Here is a 25,152-nt window from a genome sequence, read left to right as displayed (position 1 = left end):
GAACTTTTTGTATTTTACTTCCTCCCATTTAAAATCCATCAATTTATTTTAAAAAAATTGCTAAATTGTGTTTGAATGATTTATATTTTTACTAACATGAATGATTTAACATTCCCTTGTATTTATAAGTTAATTGACTATGCAGAGATAATAATACGTGATAAATCTTTCTTTATTTGCCAAATGTTTTTTTTTTCTTGTAGTGAAACTTATCTTTCAGTTTTCTTAACAATTAGATATTAAACAGATTCGTTCATATCCACATGTATGGCCATACTTTTATGGCCTTTTTCGCTTTAAAATATGGGGTGTTTGCCATGTGCACGTGCCTTTTTCTGGCTTTACCTTTCTTGGTATTCACGCTTTTTATTATTGAGGGCCGGCTTGGCTTGTCTAAATGGTGCTTGCCTTTTCATTATTACTGATTCTTCTTGGCATGGTTAACAAAGTTAAATGGTAAATGGTGTCTGCCATTTCCAATATTCAAGATATATTTCTCTATTAATTTGTTATTGTGGATCAAAAGGTTTGTTGTTAAAATTTGATGCTAGATCTAGGACATGAATGATGTCTGTCTTTCAAGCTTTAGAGCTGTCTCTACCCCATCTTAAAACTTCCGCCCTGGTGATCTATAAAAATAAGGAAAAAAAAAAGGAAAAAAACAAAGATCAGCAAGTCAAATTAGTTTTGAAAAATGTTGGTATTTATTATTGGAGATTTTGTAAGCATCTTTCTTCCTATGTTTGTTGTATTATGATATATACTTGATTCTTCAGTTCAAGGTGTTCCCTTTAAACAAACCGCTACTTCAATGCCACCTTGGTCTTGCCAGTTCTATTTATGTCATAGAAATAATATTCAAGAAAAAGAAATAAACAACAAACAAATCAAATCGTCTTTTAGTTTTTTAAGTTATTGTTTTATATTTGATTTTTCATTGGACTTCTGATGATAAATTAAATAAAAAATTGAAATTAATTCTTTCTTATTTTTGTTGGCATATGTAGCGAATTTAAGGAGACCACGTGGCCAAGAGATGCCCTATCACTTCCACTCAAATGCATTCAAATTTAAAACTCTGCATATGTAGAAAGGCAATACAGATCATTAGTTCACTTTAAACAAGCTAATTAAATTCAATACATGCAGTTTTTTGTTCTTGTTACAGGCAAACTGAAGAATATTTGTGTAAAACATGGACAAGGAGTAATGAAAATACAACCAAATGAGACGATCATTTCTTCTTTCAAACCGGAGTACGGTTGGGATGAGATTTATGGGGTTTAATGGAGGAGCTGTCCCCTCGGATACTATCATCCTCGAACGACTTATTGTTTATCCAAGGTTGAAGAGGAAAACAATTACACCTAGGACAAGCCTTCAGTATGAGCTTGAGGGGGTATTTGCAGGCTTCCAAGAGGGATAGGTATAGAGGTGAATATGAGATAGCAAAGAGGGTAACTGGCAGGAATGCAACTGAGTATAGCACAATTTTTGTCCACCTTTCCTTATTACGTATCATGAGGACTATTGTTGCAGCAAATGCCACCATCATCATTGAGACTGAGAGGATTAAGAATGTGAAACCCAGCATGAGCTTTTGAGGAAGAGAGTTCTTGAAGTCTTGTAATCGAAATGAGGAGGTGAGGATTGAGAGGAATGTGACCACTGAGGTCAAAGCAAAAGTAAGGGAAATGACGTCGGTCAAGGTGAAAATCACAAAGAAAGGTTGGGAGAGGAGGAGAGGTAAACCCGTGCTTTGATTTGGTCCTCCTGGTATGGTGTAGGCTGCAGCAAATGCTACGGTGGCGATGAGAACGGCAACAATGGTGCAGTTTTCAGAAGTGCGCTTTAGCCAATCTGTGGCACTGTTATGAAGATCGGAATAGGTTTTAGCGAATAGTTCCTCTGGAGTCTGCTTATTTTCGTTGAGGTGTTTGATGAAATAGGTTTTGGAGACTTCCTTCACTCGCTGCACACATAATTAATCTTATATATTTTAGGCTCCTAAACATATTTTTGTTTTATAAAACATCATAGAAGAGTTTTCAAAAACTGAAAACTATTTTCAAGTATTATTTTTTAAAACTGTTTTTGAAAATACTTCTTAAATAGAGCCTAAGTTTTGGAGCCAACGTATTTTTGAAGCTTTCAAATTGATAATGCCATTAAGAAGTATGTGTGCAAAAGCAGGGATGAATAGGATAATGGAAGCGCACCTCAAACAAGAGCAACTCCTTTTGCAATTGGAGAGCAGGGCTTTGTATCTTCTCAGCTATGTAACCTGATCTTTTTTTCCCAACCATATGAAGTATGGAGTTCCCCCATTCGTCAGTCTTTCTTACTAGCCTCCTCGCTAGCATTTCATTATTCACCACCAGATTGAAGATCTCTATTTGGCGGTACTTGACGGCAACATGCAAAATGTTCTTCCCTCTGTTATTAATATGCTCAATAGCCTGTGGGTGCACATCTAGTATTTGTTCGACAATCTCTCGAATGCCTGACATTGTGGCCAAAAACAAAGGAGTTTCCCCGGTCTTTATGATGGGAGTTGTGTAATCTTCCTCTTCTCCTCCTCCTCCTTCTCTTTCAGTAAAAGATGATTTCTTACTTTCCTGGGACTGTCCTTGGGGGGTTTCTTTCTCTTCATTACCTACGGACAGGGATTGCAATCCATCTCGTCCCAATCCTTTCTCGTTTAAGGAAGTTCTGGGACCATATCTGTGAGTTCTAGGCTTACTGCGGTCCTCTCGTGGATTAGTGAGCTTCCATGAAGTGTCATTTGGAATCAACAACTAAGCAAGTTTGGCAGCTGATTCGTATCTAGCCTTCTCTTTCCTAACTGCTTCCAATATGGGCGATCTCCAACATGATTTAGCTTTTCAAGAATGAAAGTAATTAAGTAACCAGTTTGGGAGTTGAAAAAGAAAAACACGCTTAGCTTTTCAACTGTCAACCTCTTTTGATTAATGTGGCATCCTTAAAATGATGGAATTCAATTAAAATTTGTAGATTGAAGGAAAGACTTAATGAGTTAAAGTTCAGAAGTAACATGCAAAACATCAGCCAAAGAAATAGACTTTCATATGACATACCTAAATCAGATATAAATGAAACTGGTTTGCAAACGTGTAACCCTTGATTATCTCCTCCTTCGGTCTGATCTCCTTTTCTTGAGACCACTGAAAATTAAATACTCTATTCACGATACATAGTTGTGATTACTTTAAAAAGGGAAAAGGGGGAAAAAAAACTATCTATTCAGATTTTATTCGTCACTTTAAGAGAACAATTTATTGATTTGATTACGCTTAGCAGTGGTCTTTGCTCCTACATGGTGCTCATACAAAAAGATATTGAAACAACAGTTGAGAAAACAGAGAATAAGTAAAAGGGGAAAAGTACTATACAAGAGAAGATGAGCCGCTTCAGAAATCCTTGTTGACATCCACTTTGAAATGCTGATGGATTGCAAGACAGAAGTTGAAGAGCGGTCATACCATCGTCATCCGGTAGATTAATTAAATATGGGTACCACGTTGCAATTAACCCAGCCAAGTCTGGTTTGCATGGATTTTAGTAAGAAAATTTGAAGGGAAAAAGATAAATTAACTTGAGTTAAATTAGCAGGCCATATATACCTTGAAGTATGAAATTTTATATTAATTTTAATTTTAACAGAGACAAAGATATATATAGTTTTGCTATATTAAAAGAATTATTTGATTAACAAATATATAGACACTTTCAGGAACTCACCAAAATGCTCAGCAAGAATGGAAATATGAAGAATGGTGGTTCCATCCGTCCTCCGAAAAAAGGCATCAATCCGATGTTCTTCAGTCATTCTTGCGCAGACCTTATCAACTTCTGTTGCCAGAAACTTAAAAACCCTAGTTTTCCCATAGCGTGCTGCTCTAAAGATAGGGGTCTCTCCGAGGAAATTGCTCAAACTCAGCAGTTCTGGTGCCTTGTTAAGCATTTCCCTAGCGGCATTAGTTGTGCTGTTGGAAGTGGCTGCTTCATGGAGTATAGTGTTTCCAGCGTCATTTTGAAGGGTGAGCTTGTCGAGATGAGTCTCCGGCAAATTTTCAAGTAATTTCAGTACTAGATCAGCTTGCTTGGAGTAAGTAGCCATGTGGAGGACTGTGTCCATGTGTATGGTCATTATGTGCACTGGGCCTTCTGGGATACTTAAGCAAAGTTGGATCACCTCTTTCTCATCTCCTTTCATTAGAGCTTTGTAGAGTTCTCTGTTGAGCTTGTCGTCATAGGCATCCATGAGAGAGAGAGTTGAAGGTTTGATGAAAGGATGGGGCTAATGGACCTACTGGTAGTAATTAGGGTTATATGAAGGTGGATTGATAGAGCTCAATAATAGGTGGAGTACACTTTATGAAATCATTCACACATGTTGTTTCTTTCCTCTTTTTCAACATTTTCCGGTTAGTGGAGAATATTACTTTTCATATAAAATGACTCATAACTTGCCTCCATTATTCTTCATCTCTAGTTTCAGTGCTTATTCAACAGGTGCTTTCATTAATTTGCCTTGGAAAGTATCTAACTGGCTTTAAGAAAACTTGAGAGATATCAAAAAAAATTTACTAGGTATATATATGAAGATACTTCTTTTTTCTGTGCCAAAGTTTTGCCTTCAAATTAAGTAATTTTGGGGCTATTGCAATTACATGTGTAACACGTTCTGGCAGTCCCTTTCTTGGTATATTCATATTCATGCTTTGAATTATCAGTTGATACTTTATCCTAGTTAACAAAGTAAAATGGTGTCTGCCTTTTCCAAAAGCTGTATTAAACTTTTCATCATTCATCAAGATGATTGACATCTTTTTCAATATGTTATTATCATGCTTCTGGAGGTATGGGAAAAAGGGTTTTCTTGCTGCTCCCAAGCATCTTTCTTATTGATATGTGGAGACAGGTTATTGGAAATCAATTAAGTTGATATCGCAATCTGTCAATCTCATCTTTCTAGCTGTCTCTCCCCCACCGTTGAACTTCAGTCTTGTCCACCAATCTCAATTATTGGAATGCTCTCCTTTACTTAGTCTCTTGCTTGTAAGGCATCTCTACAATAAATTCATTATGTGAATGCTTGCAACAATATCAAACCACCAAGAGTTTGGTAGTATATCAATTAAATAGAATTCATAAAACAATAAGCATTGAGTTTTACCTTTTTCAATCAAGATTGAAAACCAGAACAATCTCTTCTTTTGTGACCTTTCTTATGGTAAAAATAACATTGTATCATATTTTTATTATTTTGCCCATCGTGAGATGCATTATTACTTGCTTCTTTTTCTTACCCATGCCTTTCTCCAAGAATTTTTTTTTTTTTTACTTGCATGGACTTACAATATTGAGATGAGCCCTATTGGGATTTTCCACTTTAAGTCTTTCTTCTTCTTGAACACATGACAATTAATTCAATCATTTTCCACTTATCCTTCTATGTATTATAATTAATTTTGAAATAACTAAATTGTGAAGGAATGGGAGTCATTATGAAGTGAAGGATAAAACCTTCAGAAATTATCATGTCTATTCACTTCAAATTGAGAAGCCATATTACTCATCTTTATGATGTGCTCATATACACCACTATGATCATTATATTTCATTGTTATAATTTTGATTATAAAAGTACTTGCTAAGGACTTGGAAATTCTTAAGAGTTGTTCCTCAACTAATTTAATATAGTTTATTGTATAATATGAATAGGTGATTGCTTCATATATGACAAGAATGATTGAACCTTTCATCATTATTAGATTCATGTGATTAGAGTGCTCCCACTTTTCATAAAAAAACCTTTTGTTCGTTAGTGCTTTCAAAAGTATACTTTGTTGGTGTAAGTTCTCTTAAGACATAGTCTAAATTGGTATAGCCAAGAACAATTCCAATTTGTTCCTTCCTTTTTTCAAAGTTTGCCCCACTTAATTGTTCAATTCCAAACTATCTAATAGCATTAGGATTCATTGTTGCAAAAAAAAAAAAAAAAAAAACTAATTCATACAAAATTATTTTTATGTCATGATAATATTTAACACTACACTTTACAATAATCTAACTACTACAAAATTAATTAAATATCACATTAATCATAAGCTAAGAGATCATATCATAAATTTTTCATTGGATCAAACTATAATCACATAACACAAAAAGTATATTATTATAATCTTTCCCTTGGTTGAATTATAATAATTTATAAAATTATATAAATATGATCTAACCATTAAAGTAAAAGAATTGAAACATAAGGAAGTTTAACACCAATGGATTAAAACTTTATCTGCCTTTTATTATTGAGCTTTTATCATATAACCAAATATAGTGATAATCCTTCGTTGGGTTGATTAATACTTGTTTCATAAGTTAAACAACATATAACATAATCAATCACGAACAAACAAGTAAATCAACATACATGCCAGATAAAACCATCTCTTGGAATTTCCATAGTCACATGTTTAAATTACTAATCATAAATTTTTTCATAAAATCATGCAATAGATATGATTAAAATTATAAAACATTATGTATATTGATGCATCATGATATATATATATATATATATATATATACACTTTAAAGCAATGATCGTATTCTTACCTTGATCCATGATACCGATAACAAAGTTAAAATTATATTTAAGTTATTAATTTAAAACTTATTATCTAATTCTTCCTTTAAATATTAAGGTTGCTTATTAAAATAAACTTAATCTAATTTTTTGACCTATTAAATAAACATTCATATTAAGTAATCATGTTATAAAAGAGAAACAAAGGAAGGCATAGACATGACCACTTAAGGTAAAGGATGTTTATGATTTAGAAAAGGTCATTATTTTAATTAACTTATTCATTAAATCATTTTTAACTTTAAGTTACAATATTAATTTATTTTAATAAACAGACTTAATATACTTAACCAATACCATTAAATCACTAAACCATATTAAATTATTGAATTGATTTATCAAACACTCTTTTGATACTGAAAATAATGAAAATTTGAAGTTCATTTGTTATGCTTTTCTCACCTTTCTTTCTATGGCATTTAACCCTATCATTTTTGGATCAATGCTTCTTAATCCTTAGTTTAATTTTTTTCCCTTAAATGAATTAGCAATACCACTCAACAAGAGTGATGGAATAGACATGACACCGCTAAATGAATTAGCAATACTACTACTACACATAGAGTTATTTGTTTGTTTACTTTTCAATCTTCTTACTCGGAACATGTATTATTAATGTTTTGTCTTCGCCAACAAAGCTAAATGATGTTCGGCCTTTTTTCCAAAAAGAGGCGCGGAACTTTTGTCATCTTTTCCCTTTGTTATTATCATTCTGATGGGGGTTTTGACCCTTTTGCTCCTCTGAAATTTCTACATTTTTCCTCTTAAGTTGAAGAAAACAGTGATGCTTAATTAGTTTCATTGTTTTGCCTCCTTGGTGTTGGGTTTTTTCTGCATTTATTAAAACCTTCCATTTCATTTTTTCCATTTGTTAAAATATCATCAACTACCGGTTCACTTATTACATAACATTTGTACAATCAGTTCTAAGCAAATAAATGAGAAAGAAGCATTCAAATCACTCATACATACATACATAGGTCCTCATCGGCCTTTCAAACTGAAGAATCAGTGGTTTGAAATGTAGAAGGGCATTTGGAACTGAATGTTTGAGATTGAGGGCGGTTGGGCTTGGATTCTCCGCGGTTGAAAAACTTGGTTGTCCATGATGGTGGAGAAACACAAGTACACCTGGGGCAAAGCTCAAGTGCAAGATTGAGCAGACCAGTGCAAGCTTTCAGGAGTCTATAATATAGCGGGGAATATGAGAGCGCAAAAATAATAACTGGGAGGAATGCAACCGAGTATAGGACAATTTTGGTCCACCTTTCCTTATTCTGTATCATAAGGATGACTGTTGCACCAAATGCCACCATCATCATCGACACGGAAAGGATTAAAAACGTAAAACCGAGCATCAGCTTTTGAAGAAGAGACTTCTTGAAGTCTTGTAACTGAAATGGAGATGTGAGGATTGAGAGAAATGTGATGACAGATGTCAAGGCGTAAGTGAGGGAGATTACATCCGCCAGGGTGAAAACCACGAAGAATGGTTGAGAAAGGAGGAGTGGGATACCAGTGCTTTGATTTGGTCCTCCTGGTATAGTGTAGGCTGCAGCAAAGGCAACGGTAGCAATAAGAACAGCCACAATGGTGCAGTTTTCAGCGGTGCGCTTCAGCCATTCTTTGGCTTCCTCATGAAGTTCACAGTAGTTGGAAGCAAATAATTCATCTGCAGTCTGGTTGTTATGGTTGAAGACCTTGAGGAAATGGGATCTAGAGTATTCCTTCACACGCTGCATATAGAAGAAAAACCACATGAACCAGTAGTACTATCATTTTTGGGCCATTATCATCATATTAACTCAAGCTACTGGATCATGGACCCTAACAAGATTATGAATGGGGTAGTGGAAGTGCACCTCAAACAAGAGCAACTCCTCTTGCAATTGGATTGCAGGGGATCGTGATTTTCTCGAGACATATCGTTTTCCTTTCTTTCCTACCAAATGCAGAATGGAGTTCCCTTTAGCGTCTGTTGCCCGTAGTAGCCTCCTTGCTGGCATTTCCATCTTGACCACCCTATCAAAATCTCTATCTGGCGGTAATTGATCGCTACATGAAGTATGTTCCTTCCTTGGTCATTATAATGCTCAATTGCCTGAGGGTACTTCTTGAGTATTTCATCGACAATCTCTAGAATGCCTGACATTGTTGCCAAAAACAATGGAGTTTCCTTGTTCCTGATATTGTTGAATCTAGTTCTATTGACTTCTGGAGAGGTTTTTCCTTTCTTCTCATCTGGGTGTTGCAGGGCAATAGAGGGATCCACTTTTGCCTTTTCTTTTGATGATACCGATGAGTCTCCCCCTTTCTCTTGCACAGAAGAAATGGACCCTCGGTCCACTGCTTGAGGATTCGTAGCCTCCCAGGAAGTATCACTTTCTAGTAACTTACTGGCAAGTTCGCGAGCTGCATCATATCTATGCTTTTCTTCCAAAAATGCTTCCCAAATGGGCCATCTAAAGCGTGATTTAGCTTTTCAATAAAATAAAAGTCAGTAGTTCCCTTATATTTATCATGAAAACTTCTCAAGAACGAAGAACAATAAATTCAAATGCTTCATATGAATGACAGCGCAAAAGACCCTCCATGGATAATACTAAGAAAAGATTGTGTAAGCCAAATTCCAGGTTCATTTTTACACAGAAACTTAAGAAAAAAAACCTAAATTCCTTTAATTGGTTGAAGTTAAGAACATGTTTGATAACAATTCTTAAAAATAGTTTTTTTTTTTGGAAAACATATTTGGTAGACTTTTGTTACAAAATAGTTTTTTCAGAATTTATTCTCATAACAAGTTATTTTTTATAATAAATTTTAGGTGTTTTTAATTATTTTTTATACTTTAAACAACCAATGGAGAATACTTTGAAAATATTTGCATTGTAGGTGGGTGTATAACAACTTTATATCGAGAATAAGTAAAGAAAATTGTTTCCATATATATTTGAGTTGATAAATAAAATGATTTTCAAAAATTATTTTTTTATAATTAAGAACCATTTAAATTAAGAAAATTTTGTTTTTAAAAATAACTGACTACTATTCCCATTTTTTTTTTTTATAATTGTCTTAAAAAATGTTGTGAAACTCTCAAACGTTCCTTTAAAAATAAAATAAAATAAAAAAAAAATTACAATTTTTATGGGACAGAAAAAAAAAAAAAAAAAAGAGCATTCAAATGTGCCGTAAATCTGCCCTAGTGGAGGGCTAATTAAACAAATGGTAATTTTCTTCGCATATCAGCATTTAAGACATTAGACAAAGAACATAAACAGTAGAGTACCAGAGTCCCAAGAACCTACCAACAGATTTAAGATCTTGACACCGACCTCCCCTGGCCTTGTTTGAAATACCTGAAAAACGCTTGGTTGGTATGAATTCCACGATGTAATTCTTCAGGAAAAAAAAAAGAATAAAAAAAGACCATGGAAAGTGAAAAACAGATAGTATGACAAACAGAGAGACTGATGGAATTTGGAAAACCTTTTCTTAGTTCTGTCAAAAGGAAGAGAAAAAAAAGGCATTAATATTCAATTTGCTATTATCAAAAGGAACGTAAGCCAAAGCTATACCAAGGCAAGGACCACAAGCCCTCTTCTGATTTTTTAACGACTTTTCAAAGTATTTGGGCACATACTGAAAGCCCTTATGAAAATTATAACAGTGCCAAAAGAACTTAATTAATCCAGTGAGTGGAGAAGAGAATAAAGATACTATACAAGAGTAGATGAATCGCCTCAGATGTCCGTGTTCGCATCCACTGAGAAATGCCGATGGGTTGCATGCTAGATGTTGAAGAGCCGTCATTTGGTTAGAGTCCCTGTCGCTAATTAAATCTCCGTATCTTTCCGCAATCAACAGCGCCAAGTCTGTTCACAGTTTTTTACAGAAATTAAAGAAACAACTATGTTAGCACTAGATTAGAGGTACAAAAGTGGAAATCAACTCAAAATTCAATCTCAATTAATTAAGATTTTCACTAATTAAAATACTTGTGAGGTAATCCATCTTCTTTCTAGTGGTTTACTGAGAACTCACCAAGTCAAAATTCTCGGTAAATACGGAAATATGGAGAATAGTTGTTCCATCATTCCTCTTCAAAAAGGCTTTACGATCTTCTTCAGTTTCAAAACGGTCAAGCTTCTCAGCTAGTAGCTTGAACATTTCATCTTTCCCGTACCGGACCGCTCGAAAGAGAGGCGTCTCTCCAAGGATGTTACGAGCAGTAAGCAACTCCGGAGCTCTGTTCAATATTTCAGTGGCAACGTCAGTCATGGAGTTGTTAGTGGCTACCTCGTGGAGGATAGTGTTGTCCACATCGTTTTTGGTGTTGGTGAGTCGGTCGTTCTGACTGGGGGGCAACAGTTTCAGTAACTCGAGAGCGAGATCTCGCTGCTTGGAGTAACAGGCCATATGGAGAACGGTGTCTTCATGTATGGTGATTTTGTGCAATGGATCTTTGTCCTCTGGAAGGAAACCCAGCACATCCTTGGGGTTCTTCTCCATCAGAGCACGGTACAAATTTCCGTTGAGTTGGTGGATGTCCGCCATGGGAGGTTCTTCAGAGAGGGAGACCAGAATGGGCGTGTGGCTCGGATGCAGTTGTACATAAAAAAGAATTAAATTGTAATGTGGATATTGCCTTCGATGATCCTTGTGAATCTCGTGACGAACCATGATTTTTCCCCCCAACTTATTAATTCTCATTAGGTTAAGATAGGACGAATTACCTAACAACTTAAATTTTGTATGTAAATAGACATGCATTTTTATATTATTTTTAATTATTTAGATGTTATACTTTACGCAACCTTTAAGGTTTCTTAAATGTAATCCAAGTTTAGAATTTCTATATAATATTGTTACATTTTTATTTTGTTAGAGACAAGTTTTTATTTGTGCTACAAAGTAGCTCATCATCTTTTCACTAAGGTATTAAGGTATTTTTTGGGAAGCATTATTTAAAATATTTTTAAGAATATTTTTTGAAAATTGTTATATAATATTGTTTAAAACAAAAGTGTGTTTGAGAACTTTAAATATTTTTAATTTATTTTTATATTTTTAAATATGTTTTAAAAATAACTTAGATATGTAATGCTTTATTTTCAATCATTTTCTATATTTATATAAATATATATATTTTTTTAAAATAACCATCAAATAACAAATGAAAAAACTAAAAATAACTAAACGATATTCTTTGAAAACATCTCAGTGCCTATTTGATAATTGTTTTTAAGAATATTTTTTTTATTTAAAAAAAAGAGGAGGAAAAAACATTTGACAACTAAAAACTGTTTTATAACATATAGAATAATTAAAAATTATATATTAGATATAAAAATTATTTTAAAAATATATTTAAAAATATTTAAAAATATTTTAGGTTTTCAAATAGATTTTTGTTTTACAAAATATCATAAATTTTTTTTCAGAAATTGTTTTCAAAAATTGCTTTTTATAACTGTTTTTGAAAACGTTGTAAAATTAGCTCTTATTTTCTGTTTTATAATTCCCAAAAGTATTTTCCCCTTTTCTGTTTTGGGGAGGGAAAATTGTTTTAAAATACAGTTATGAAATAGGGCTAAATTCCTACTTACATCCATAATAATTTGAACTGCCTATAATATCACTTTTGCTAATCAGTAAGATGTCGATGGATAATGAGAACGACCGACAAGAAATTCTGTTGGTGTGGTTGGTAGGCCATGAACATTGATTTTGCTTTAAGACATTGGCAAGTGCATGCACCATTCTACAATGCACTGACAGAGCATCTTGTCCTTTGGTCGTAAAAGTCCTTTTTGATTTGTCCTACTTTAAACAAAGTCACAAGGAATCTTATGGACAATAATTGAGGAAATTAACTACAGCTAATCAGAGAACTAGACGCTAATTATAGGGCTGAGCAGCATCCATGAAACCGGGAGGTGAAATAAGATGACTAATAACCAACTGGTTGTGTATGAATGGTGATTCAAACATTCAAAGATAATGTACAGTTGCGTTAGTGGTGTATTTGATCGGAAAAAATCTGAAAATATTTAACCTTTTTTTTTTTTTTAATGTTTTCTGTTAGTTTGTGGGAGTGTTTTTACATCATTTTAGCAAATAAGGCACGAGAGAAACTTGGTGGCGCCATTCCTAGATGAAGAATCCCTCAGCATACTGTCAAAACTAGTGCTTCCCATAGCAATTGCATACACAAATTGACTGACAATGATTTAACAATTTAATCTTTTGGGTTAAATTTGTAACCTAATAATGCATAAGGCCTATTTCACTGGAATCCAATAATTCGAATGTGACAGCAGCTTTTTCGCAGATACTAGCTTTAATAACTTAATAATTGTCCTCTCTACGGCCCACATGATTGAACGGTCAAAGGTGGTTGTATTTATACGTGCATCATAAAGAAATCAAAAGGACAAATGACTACAGTGAAATATCTCTTTGATCTTCATCTCTTTAATTTTTTTTTTTTTTTAATCTCTAACTCCAAATTTCTCCTTAAGTTAAAAAATGTCATTACTTTATGAGTTCATTGATTATTAAAGATCTAGGGAACAATATGTATGAGAGTTTTTTTTATTTATTTTTTGGTTTTGGAGTGAGAATTAGAGTAAGCAATGAGATGAGAAAGAAAAATTAATGGTTATTTCAATAATGTTGATATTCTTATATCCTATTGAACTACTTCGTAATGTAAATTAAAGTGTGAGAATGAAATGCATCAATTTTGGATAATGCTTAGTCTAAAGGGATTAATGTTGGAAAAAATTTTATATAGGTTAACATTAATTGAATAATTTGTATTTGCAAAAACGGGTTAATGGATAGTCTATTATATAATGAACCCAATTAACTAGTGATCACATTTTGGATTGGGTTTTGCATCTTTTGAGTAGAAGCTCAGTTGAGTAGCAAGTGTAGGCTATGGGTCTCATTGAAGCCCATTATGGGAGGGCCCAATGAGAATCCAATTTGAGTTATGCTTAGTTCCCTCTCTAATATAGATAAAAAGGGTTTTTCTGTTTTCCCATAGAGCCACCATAGCTATTATCAAGATCATAGAGAGGAAGACTTGGTTGCAACAATCAATCACGGTTTTTTATCATGGCTCAAACAGGTATGTTCTTTATAGTGATTTCCTATTGTTAGTATCCTTTAATCATGTATGATTAATCTATGTGATTATGTAAATATTTAACATGTGGTCCATTGCTGAGCATCTCCTTGGAGGAATACCTGAGAGCAACAATGCTAAGGAATTTCTCATTGTTGTGGCAAATAGATACCAAACATCTGACAATGCTGAAGCTGGGCATTTTATGGATGAATTGATGAATATGAGGTATGATGATATGAAAGGGGTTCGTGAGTATATCCTAAAAATGGTGCATCTTCAGACTAGATTGAAAGCACTAGATATTCCCATTCCCGATAAGTTTATTGTTCATCAAGCCCTCAATACTCTGCCATCTTCTTTTAGCCAAATCAAGACTGCATACAACACCTTGAATCAGTCTTGGGGTGTGAATGACCTGATCACTAAGTGTATGGCTGAGGAAGAAAAGCTGAAAAGAGAAAAGAATGAATCTGCTCATCTCGTTGCTCTTGGAAAATCGAATAATAAAAAAAAAGTTGAAAAGACTAGAAAACCCAACTTCCATAGTCATAAGAAAAATAAGAATTTCAAGAAGAGTGGGAGTGAAAAGTAGAAGAATGGAAATGCCAAGAACACATACCTTAAGTGCTATCACTGCAACAAAAAGGGGTCACAAAAGGGTTGATTGCTTTAAGTTTAAGAATTGGCTAGAGAAGAAAAAGAAGGAACAGGGTATGTTATCTATCTATATCTGTTTTGAATCTAATTTAGTTAATGTTCCTTTAGATTCATGGTGGCTTGATAGTGGTGCTACTGTTCATGTTGCAACTTTTTTACAGGGGATAAGAAATCTGAGGAAGCCAAGTGAAAAAGAGTCAAAGCTTAAAGTTGGCAGTGACATCGGGATTGATGTTGAGCATATTGGGGTTGCTGTTTTAGAATTAGATTCTAGTTTTCAGCTTGTTTTGGACAATGTTTTTTGTGTACCTTCGTTTAGAAGGAATTTAATTTCCCTTTCAATACTTGATAAAGCTGGATATAGTTTCACTTTTGAAAATAAAAGAGTTGATGTGATTTATGACTCTAAAGTGATTGGCAGTTGTGTTTTATTTGACGGGCTTTATAGATTGTCGTTGTTATCTACTTGTTCTTACAATGTTGAAAACAATGTTGCTAAAAGACCTTTGACTAAAGAAAGATCTTCATTGTTATGGCATAAGCGTTTGGGGCACATTTCTAAAGAACGAGTAGAACGCTTAATTAGTTTTGGGATTCTTCCCCGCCTTGATTCTGATGACTTAGAAATTTGTGTTGATTGTGTGAAAGGAAAATTGACAAAGAATAAGAAAAAGGGTGCAACTCATAGTCAAAATTTGTTGGAGATTGTTCATATAGACATTAGTGGACGTTATTCCACTACCTTGTGTGGCAACAAGTACTTCATTACATTCATTGATGATTTTTCTAGTTATGGCTATGTATTTTTTTTCAAAGAAAAGGTAGATGCTCTTGAAATGTTCAAAGTCTTCCGAACTAAAGTTGAGAAACAACTAGGGAAAGTCATCAAAATTGTGAGATCTGATCGAGGTGGTGAGTATTATGGGAAGCATGGTGATGCTGGACAACAAAAAGGACATTTTGCAAGGTACTTAAAAGATAATGGTATTGTTGCTCAATATACTATGTCTGGTAGTCCTGAATAGAATGGCGTAGCAGAAAGGCGCAATCGTACTCTTATGGAAATGAAGAGGAGCATGATGGGTAGATCAAATTTGCCAGAATACTTATGGGGTGAAGCCATTAAACAGCAACCTACATTCTGAACCGTGTTCCTAGTAAGTATGTGCCTAAAACACCGTTTGAACTATGGACAGACAGAAAACCCAGTTTGAATCATTTTAAAGTATGGGGATGTCCAGCTGAAGTGAAAATCTATGATCCTTCTTTAAAGAAGATGGATTCGAGAACTACTAGGTGCTACTTTATTGGGTGTCCTAGTCACTCAAAAGGATACAAGTTTTATTGTTCGACTCGTGGCACTAGAATTGTTGAGTCTCAAGTGGCAAAGTTTTTAGAGTTTGATGTTGCTGATAGTATACCCTCTCAATCCGATGAAAGAGTGGAACCCGTGGATGTTATTTCTTTACGTTTACCAGTCTCAGACGTTAACCTTGATGTTGGAGCTTTTGATTCTGGGATTCAACAAGGAGTTGCTACTGTCAATTTCCCCGCTGTCGAAATAAACCCTATTGTGGATGAGATTCCTCCTGTGGAAATGAGGAGATCACAAAGAACTAGGAGACCTGCCTTATCTAACGATTATTATGTTTACCTTGGAGAGGGAGAGTATGACATTGGAGAAGAAGTGGACCCTACCACTTATTGTGAAACTCTTAGTAGTGATAAGGCAAATGAATGGTTGATTGCCATGAGAGATGAAATGCAATCTATGTCAGACAATGATGTTTGGGAACTTGTTGTTCTTCCCAAAGGATATAAACCCATTGGATGCAAATGGGTATTCAAGACCAAAAGAGACAACAAAGGAAATGTTGAAAGATACAAGGCTCGGTTGGTTGCTAAAGGGTATACACAACGAGAGGACATTGATTTCATAGAGACTTTCTCACCAGTCTCTACCAAAGATTCCTTTAGGCTAGTTATGGCGTTGGTAGCTCATTTTGACTTAGAGCTTCATCAGATGGATGACAAGACAACTTTTCTCAATGGTGATTTGAGTGAGGAGGTCTACATGTCACAACCTGAAGGATTTAAGGAAAATGGAAAAGAGACATGGTATGCAGATTGAAAAGGTCAATTTATGGTCTCAAGCAAGCTTCTCACCAGTAGTACTTGAAATTTGACAAAATTGTGACGTCTTTTGGTTTTATAGAGAACAAGTTTGATCAGTGCGTTTACATGAAGGTTAATGGGAGTAAATACATTTTCATGGTTCTCTATATCGATGACATTCTACTTGCTAGTAGCGATGTGAATCTCTTGAATGATACCAAGCGTATTTTGTTTGCTAATTTTGACATGAAGGATCTTGGAGAAGCATATTTTGTGTTGGGTATTGAGATTTATCGTGATAGATCTCGAAACCTCCTTGGGCTATCTCAGAGAGCCTATATCAATCGTGTGCTTAAAAGACTCAATATACAAACGTGCAAAGCTGGTGATGTACCTGTTGTGAAGGGAGATAAACTCAGTAATGAACAGTGTCCAAAGAATGATTTGGAAAAGGATGCCATGAAGACTATTCCTTATGCTAGTGCCATTTGTAGCCTGATGTATGCACAAGTATGTACAAGACCTGATATCGCCTTCATTGTTAACGTTCTTGGTAGATATTTATCGAACCCTGGACATGATCATTAGGTTGCTGCAAAGAAAGTCATGAGATATCTACAAAGAACGAAGGATTTTATGCTTGTGTATAGGAGGGTGGATAATCTCGAGGTAGTTGGATACTCAGATTCTGATTTTAGTGGTTGTTTTGATGATCGCAAATCTACTTTAGGATAAATTTTTATGTTAGGTAGTGGAGCCATTTTATGGAAAAGTGTCAAACAGAGCCTAATTGCATCCTCGACCATGTATGCTGAGTTTGTAGCTTGTTATGGTGCATCATCTCAAGCTGTTTGGCTAAGAAATTTGATTTCAAAGTTGCAAGTTGTTGATTCCATCTTTCAACCCATTGTGATTTATTGTGACAATAATGTAGCTGTGTTCTATTATAAGAACAATAAGATTAGTACGGGTTCTAAGCATATGGAAATCAAGTACCTTACAGTCAAGGACTTAGTGAAGAAAGGAGATATTGTGATTGAGCACATAAGAACTGAGTCCATACTAGCTGATCCTCTAACCAAAGGTTTAAAGCCCATAACGTTCAAGGAACATGTTGTGAATATGGGTGTCATTAAGTCTTTTGATTCTTTGGTTTAGTGGGAGCTTTTGTGATTTCCCTTATTTCAATTATTGTTTTATGTAAACATTGATCATTATTGTTTTGCAACTTGCAAAATTAATTTTTTTTTATTATGATCATCATAATTAAGTATTATATTATAGCATATCGTAATTGAATTACATACAACATGGTATCTTGAGATATTGAACCTTAAGAATTACAGTTGTATACTATTGGATGTCACAAATACCACTATTTTGAGATTTTGTGGTACATTGTTGGTGACATATGACTTGTTAAAGTCAAGCAATTTCATATTGTTTAGAAATTGCAGCAATTTCATTTTGTTGAGAAATTGCAATTACAATTTCATTTTGCTGGTAAATTGTAATGAGGACTGATAAAAAACAATGCATATAGATGATGATCACATGTTGGCATTGATTTCTTACTACACTACTGGGTTTATGATCCATGTCAATATGGTTATAAATATTCGTGACTATAAAGGGCATTATGTTTGTTGAGATTAACATATAGACCATTATAGTCCAATATTAAGACCATGTCGGACCGGATAAGTTTAACAAGATGCTACTTATAGACTATCATTTCTTTAAAAAAAAAAAGGTGTGGCCACACAAAATAAACTTTTCTGTACTTAACCCGAGGTCTTATTTTCAAAATGAATTTAATGAATCCTCAAAAACAATTAATGTAGCCCAAGTGGGAGAATGTTGGAAAAATTTTTATATGGGTTAACATTAATTGAATAATTTGTATTTGCAAAAACGAGTTAATGGATAGTCTATTATATAATGAGCCCAATTAACTAGTGATCACATTTTGGATTGGGTTTTGCATCTTTTGAGTAAAAGCTCAGTTGAGTGGCAAGTGTAGGCTATGGGTCTCATTGAAGCCCATTATGGGAGGGCCCAATGAGAATCCAATTTGAGTTATGCTAAGTCCCCTCTCTAATATAGATAAAACGGGTTTTTCTGTTTTTCCATAGAGTCACCATAACTATTATCAAGATCGTAGAGAGGAAGACTTGGTTGCAACAATCAATCACGGTTTTTTATCATGGCTCAAACAGGTATGTTCTTTATAGTGATTTCCTATTGTTAGTATCCTTTAATCATGTATGATTAATCTATGTGATTATGTAAATATTTAACATGATTAAAACTTGAGCATGAATCTTGCTAGACAAATTCATAAAATTAGTAGATGAGAGGAATATAACAAAGTTTTGAAGTACAAAAATGGAACTTATCTTTTTAATGAATACTTTTCTCCTAATTAATCTAAAAGGTGAACAACAATTTGTTAATCTTGGTTTTTTTTCCTTTTTTTTTTTTTTTATAATTCTACAATAGATTAAAAAAATTACATGGGATTTTTTCTTTTAATTTTTTTTTCTGTAAGCAAAATCTTCTTTTCAAGAGAGACATTATCTTTAATTTTTTTCTTTTTTATAACCAAATCTCTTAAAGACAATTTTCATATATTTTTTAATTAGAAGAAAACGTCTTTTCAAGAGACAATTTTGGAACAGTAATTAATTTTGTAAATATTTTCTTAATACCTTATTTTATAAATTATATATATTTTAATATGTCTTATAATTAATTATAAAAAACTCAACCCATTATGTAAATAAATAAGTGAGTACTTTGGGCATAACTTTCACTATAGAGATCCAAATGAATCGATTCTTGAAGGTATAGAAAGCTAACAGAGAAGGCTATAATTCATCTGTTGATAATTTTTATCGTATCAATGCATATCAAGGAAAAATATTTGTGAAAATGTTTAGGTGAACTTTCCTCTCATATGCTGAATAGTGTTCAGTATTTTAGGCATATCTTTCGCTATAGAGATCCAAATGAGTTGATTCTTGGAGCTACGAAAAGTTTAAAGAAAGGGATATATTTCATTGGTGTATATTTTTTCCTAAATAAATCATGATCAAGGAGAAAAATTCATGACAAGGTTTGGGTGTAGGATTAGCTTAAAGAGAGGAAAGAGGTTTCATTATTTTTTTTTTATTTATAGAATAGTTCTAGGTGAGTTCTTTTTATTTTCTATGCATCTTTATTATTCATCTTATCATATTTCTATTTGTGGGATTCATGCTCTGTCGCCGTCTATGTCCATTGCCATTTGCTTCCATGACTCAACCGCTTGGATGGAAACATAAGGATGAATGAATAGTTCGTTTAGGCCCAATATGGTAGACAGATGTCTCGAATGGTTAGGCGCTCACAGTGATGCCTAAGTTACATCTAGACATTGATTGAGCGCCGGGTAATAGCTACAATTAATGCAGCCGTTACGAGATAAAATGTCAATAGTGAAGGCAAGACAACCATTATATGTCATCAATCATTGTCACAATTAACGTGCAATCAATTGTGATTAAGGCACCATTAAATGTCTAAATAGACGTTACACATGAGTAAGAATAAATAGTCATGCATAATCACATAAAATATATGCTACATTCTTTCCAAAAATCACATTTTCTTATTTGATCGAAAAAAAATCTGAAAAATATTTAACCTTTTTATTTTTTATTTTTATGTTTTCTGTTAGTTTGTGGGGTGTTTTTACATCATTTTAGCAAATAAGGCACGAGAGAAACTTGGTGGCGCCATTCAATTGTCAAAACTAGTGCTTCCCATAGCAATTGCATGCACAAATTGACTGACAATGATTTAACAATTTAATCTTTTGGGTTAAATTTGTAACCTAATGTAGCATAAGGCCTATTTCACTGGAATCCAAGAATTCGAATGTGACAGCTTTTTCGCAGATATTAGCTTTAATAACTTAATAATTGTCCTCTCTACGGCCCACATGATTGAATGGTCAAAGGTGGTCGTATTTATACGTGCATCATAAAGAAAGCAAAAGGACAAATGACTACAGTGAAATATCTCTTTGATCTTCATCTCTTTAATTTTTTTTTTAATCTCTAACTCCAAATTTCTCCTTAAGTTAAAAAATGTCATTACTTTATGAGTTCATTGATTATTAATTAAGATCTAGGGAACAATATGTATGAGAGTTTTTTTTTTTTGTTTTGGAGTGAGAATTAGAGTAAGCAATGAGATGAGAAAGAAAAATATTTTTTTTTCTTGTATGCCACTGGCCCACAAATATTTGTGCCTTCCACAAATATTTTTTTTTCAAAAACTATTTTTGTAAAATTTAATTACTTTAAGAAATCAGTACTATTTTTCATGTCAGAAAAGCCAACACTTTAATAGCTATCTAAAAACTAAATACGTTCTTTGTTTTAGTTTTCAAAAAATCCATTTATCAATTGCCTAATTCATCATTAACAAATCTTAGACACTTTCAGGAACTCAGCAAGAATGGAAATATGAAGAATGGTGGTTCCATCCATCCTCTGAAAAAAGCATCAATCCGATGTTCTTCAGTCATTCCTGCACAGACTTTATCAAATTCTGTTGCCAGAAACTCAAAAACCATAGTTTTCCCATAGCGAGCTTCTCTAAAGATAAGGGTCTCTCTGACGAAATTGCTCAAACTCAGCAATTCTGGTGCCTTGTTAAGCATCTGCCTGGCGGCATTAGTTGCGCTGTTAGAAGTGGCTGCTTCATGGAGTATAGTGTTTCCAGCGTCATTTTGACGGATGAGCTTGTTGAGATGAGTCTCCGGCAAATTTTCAAGTAATTTCAGTACTAGATCAGCTTGCTTGGAGTAAGTAGCCATGTAAAGGACTGTGTCCATGTGTATGGTCATTATGCGCAATGGGCCTTGGATACTTTCGCAAAGCTGGATCATCTCTTTCTCATCTCCCTTCATTAGTGCTTTGTAGAGTTCTCTGTTGAGCTTGTCATCATAGGCATCCATGAGAGAGAGTTGAAGGTTTGATGAAAGGACGGGGCTAATGGACCAACTGGTAGTAATTAGGATTATATGAAGGTGGATTGATAGAGCTCAATAATAGGTGGAGTACACTTCATGAAATCTTTCACACATATTGTTTCTTTCTGCTTTTTCAACTTTTTTCCGTTAGTGGAGGATATTACTTTTCGTATAAAATGACTCATAACTTGCCTCCATTATTCTGCATGTACAGGTGCTTTCATTAATTTGCCTTGGAAAGTTTCTGACTGTTCTTTAGAAAAGATGAGAGTTGTCGAAAAAGTCTACTAAGTATATACACGAAGAGACTTCTTTTTTCTGTGCCAAGTTTTGCCTTTATTGCAATGTACATGTGTAACACGTTCTGGCAGTCACTTTCTTGGTATATTCATATATATGCTTTGAATTATTAATTGATGCTTCATCCTTGTCAACAAAGTTAAAATGGTGTGTCTGCCTTTTGCAAAAGCTGTATTAAACCTTTAATCATTCATCAACATGGTTGACATCTTTTTCCATCTGTTATTAACATGCTTCTGGAGGTATGGGAAAAAAAGGTTTTCTCGCTGCTTCCAAGCATCTTTCTCAGTGAAATGTGGAGACAGATTACTGGAAATTAATCAATTAAGTGATACCGCAATCTCCCAATCTCATCTTTCTAGTTGTCTCCTCCCCACTTTTGAACTTCAGCCTTGTCCACTAATCTCAATTATTGGAATTACATTTGAATGACATTTGTATATTATTTTAGAATGGTATACAAAATGATGAGGAGAAGGTTGAAAGTTAGTGAATCCTTTCGTTAAAACTTAGTACTTAAAATTTAAGGTGATTTTAAGTTAAAATTATGTTTAAGTTATTTACTTATAACTTATCAATTAATTTCTTACTTAATATTAAGATTTGTTAAAATCAACTTAATTTTCTTTAGACTATTAAATCGACATCTTTACTTTCATTGATAAGTAATGATATTATGAAAGAGAAATGATGGAAATAGACATGACCTCCGGAGGTAAGGAATGCTTGTGATTTTGAAAAAGTAGAGTATTTTAACTTATTATATTAAGTTATTTTTAATTTTTAAGTTTTAATATTAAATTATTTTATCAAATATATTTAATATATAGCTACTCAATCATCATTAAATCAGTAAATTATATTAAGTCATTAAATTTATTTATAAAAAATCATTAAATTGATTTATGAAACACTCTCTCAGTGTTGAAAGTAATGGAAAATTGAAGTTCATTGGTTCTATTGTCTCTTCTTTCTTTCTATGGCATTCAAAATATTGTCATTTTGGGACGAATGTTTATTAATCCTTCACTTTAATTTTTTCCCTTTGAACAAGGTATTAATATTGTTGATACCTTGTTCTCCTCTTATCTCATGGGCAACTACATCACCTAGGGTTTTGCCCTTTTGATCTAATTAAGTTGCAATAGTTGAGGAAACAATCCTCATCTCAAATTTCGACATTCCACTTAGGTTAGAGAAAACAATGAATCCCTTGGAAACTATCAATTACTAGTTAACCTTTTACATAAGGTATAAAACACAAGGAATTTAAAAAATAAAACAAAACAAAACAAAACTTCAAAAGTTACAATTCATTTACAGATATCTCCTTTGACAAGTTCCTTTGATAGAGATATCTCATTTAGCAAATTCCTTTGGTAGAAGTCCATCATGAACCTTAAAGAAAAGTTCTAAACTAAGATCCTCATTTGCCTTTCAAACTGATAAAGACATACCAATAGATTGTTGAGATTGAGGAGGATTAAAGGAGATAATGGGATTGGATTCTTTGCTCTTGAAGGATATGATATCATAAATGGTATGGTAATGAAGGAAAAAAAAATCATATCTTAAGCTTGATTTCTGTATTAAAGACACTCCCAAACTAGTCAATTATATGCTACCTTTCATATACTTGGTTTTCTCACATTTTTCATTAGTTGATGTTTACAACTATTTTTATGAATAATGATGATCTTGGGGACCTCTTAGGACATCTAAAATGTAAGAGTGGGGTATGACTAGAACAAAAGGATCAAAGTCACATGAAAATGAATGGTATAGTCATATTTTGACCAATCAAAAGTTGAGGATAGTTAGAGATGTCCAAAAAAGATAAAGTAAATATTATTATATTCTACACTCTTTGAAGATCAATATCACCAATCTTAAAAATATTTGAACATCGTTTGCCTTTGCCAAAAAAAATAAACAATAAAAAAAATAAAAAGTCAAGAAAAAGTTAATGAAAAATAGGAAAAATGTTGGTGGAGCTAGCTAAGGGGCATTCTAGGAAAAATGGTGCCACCCTATGGTCTGACACCATTTTTCACACCGGTGTTGTTATTAAAAGAAGCCCACCTACTAGAAAAAATGACACCACCTTATAACCTAGCATCATTTTCTTTAAAACCGTCACCATTTCATTTTGAAACTTTAAAAACACATAGGACCCATATTTTTGGACTTTTCCCAAGTTAGCATTGGATCTGATTCTATATTGTTTTCAATGCATCCACATGGTATATCACTTAGGGAAACATGAGATCACCTATTTAAAGAGATTTTATAGTTGGAGAAAAGGTATTTTTTATGAGAAGGGCCCTTGGTGGAGAGCTCTTCTTCAATCTCCAACATTAGGACTTCCTGCAACTTCAATCTTTGTAATGTTTTCTAGATTTTAAGAGCATTCTAATGTATTAAACTTATTTATCTTGATTGTCTTTGCATTTAGCTACACTTAACTCTCTAGTTGTGTATAAATTTAAGCTTAATTTTGGATATCAATGATTCTTATTTCATGATCTGTTTTTGTATCTTGTTTTAGTGTAAAGTTCATGTCTTTTTAGTCATTTTTAAGGTTGAAGAGAAGAGGGTCTTTAGGACTCCCTTGTGCCCATGGAATGCTGACCCTTAAATGTTAGGTATTTAATGATATAATTAGCTTGTAAGTTAGATTGTTCCATTTTCATTAGAAAACCATGTCTTGATGCTTGGAAATTAGAGTTCAAGAGCCCCTTTGAGGGTATCTTAAGCCCTTAGTGGTGAGAGCTATTTTGAGATGAGACAATCATTATTGAACTCTTAATGGTATGATTTGTAAGTAAGTCGGCAGTGAAGGCTTCAAGGATATCATAGGTGGTCTAATTTTAATTAGAATACCATGTCTTTGATGCTTGAAAATTGGAGTTTAGGGTCCCCTTTGAGAGTATCTCAAGCACTTAATAGTGAGAATCATTTTGATTTGAGACAACCATTATTGAGCCCTTAGTACTACAATTTGACAAGCAAATGGGTAGTAGAGGCTTTAAGGATTTGACAAGGAGGTTCAACTCACAAGTTTGAAGCATTGGGTTTGATTAAATTGTACTTGTATTGAAAATTCTCTAGTTAAGGATTCTCATAAGTGGTCTCAATTATGTTAGCTTAATTGATGATATTTTCATGAAAAGAAAGGAGCTAAAGGGACACACCCCTCCCCTTCCCCATTCCTTTGTACTTTTGAAAAAAAAATTAATTCAAATT

General features: G+C 33.5%; 3 protein-coding genes across 5 annotated transcripts; all 3 read right to left on the bottom strand.

The window, feature by feature from the left end:
* Nucleotides 1–1,085: 1,085 nt before the first annotated feature.
* On the bottom strand, nt 1,086–4,324 carry LOC117923345 (ankyrin repeat-containing protein ITN1-like). 2 transcript variants are annotated; one of them, XM_034841603.1, is made up of 5 exons: nt 3,763–4,324; nt 3,414–3,563; nt 3,099–3,185; nt 2,220–2,881; nt 1,086–1,972 (listed from the first exon to the last, which is right to left on the bottom strand). In XM_034841603.1, the coding sequence occupies exons 4-5, from the start codon at nt 2,508–2,510 to the stop codon at nt 1,247–1,249; spliced, it is 1,017 nt and encodes a 338-aa protein (XP_034697494.1). In that variant the 5' UTR covers nt 2,511–2,881; nt 3,099–3,185; nt 3,414–3,563; nt 3,763–4,324; the 3' UTR covers nt 1,086–1,246. The 2 variants fall into 2 exon arrangements, with proteins under 2 accessions (XP_034697494.1, XP_034697495.1); XM_034841604.1 differs by lacking the exons at nt 3,099–3,185; nt 3,414–3,563; nt 3,763–4,324 and having other exon boundaries at nt 2,220–3,090.
* Nucleotides 3,722–4,285, bottom strand: LOC117923241. The gene has a single exon (XM_034841462.1). It carries the CDS (start codon nt 4,283–4,285, stop codon nt 3,722–3,724), a length of 564 nt encoding a protein of 187 aa, XP_034697353.1.
* A 3,185-nt stretch (nt 4,325–7,509) lies between the features above and the next one.
* On the bottom strand, nt 7,510–8,703 carry LOC117923969 (ankyrin repeat-containing protein At5g02620-like). Of its 2 annotated transcripts, XM_034842496.1 has the most exons (3): nt 8,536–8,703; nt 8,190–8,409; nt 7,510–8,067 (listed from the first exon to the last, which is right to left on the bottom strand). In XM_034842496.1, the coding sequence occupies exons 1-3, from the start codon at nt 8,683–8,685 to the stop codon at nt 7,946–7,948; spliced, it is 492 nt and encodes a 163-aa protein (XP_034698387.1). In that variant the 5' UTR covers nt 8,686–8,703; the 3' UTR covers nt 7,510–7,945. The 2 variants fall into 2 exon arrangements, with proteins under 2 accessions (XP_034698387.1, XP_034698386.1); XM_034842495.1 differs by having other exon boundaries at nt 7,510–8,409.
* Nucleotides 8,704–25,152: the final 16,449 nt, after the last annotated feature.

This window comes from Vitis riparia, chromosome 10, assembly GCF_004353265.1.
Source record: "Vitis riparia cultivar Riparia Gloire de Montpellier isolate 1030 chromosome 10, EGFV_Vit.rip_1.0, whole genome shotgun sequence".
Classification (NCBI taxonomy): domain Eukaryota; kingdom Viridiplantae; phylum Streptophyta; class Magnoliopsida; order Vitales; family Vitaceae; genus Vitis; species Vitis riparia.
This window is presented reverse-complemented; position numbering and strand designations above follow the sequence as displayed.

Excerpts from the sequence above, each read along its gene's own strand:
- LOC117923345 (XM_034841603.1), bottom strand. The coding sequence starts at position 2,510 with ATGTCAGGCATTCGAGAGATTGTCGAACAAATACTAGATGTGCACCCA. Across the intron at positions 1,973-2,219 it reads AGGAGTTGCTCTTGTTTGAG|CGAGTGAAGGAAGTCTCCAA; the intron begins GTGCGCTTCCAT and ends TTATGTGTGCAG.
- LOC117923241 (XM_034841462.1), bottom strand. The coding sequence starts at position 4,285 with ATGGATGCCTATGACGACAAGCTCAACAGAGAACTCTACAAAGCTCTA.
- LOC117923969 (XM_034842495.1), bottom strand. The coding sequence starts at position 8,685 with ATGGAAATGCCAGCAAGGAGGCTACTACGGGCAACAGACGCTAAAGGG. Across the intron at positions 8,410-8,535 it reads AGGAGTTGCTCTTGTTTGAG|CGTGTGAAGGAATACTCTAG; the intron begins GTGCACTTCCAC and ends TTCTATATGCAG.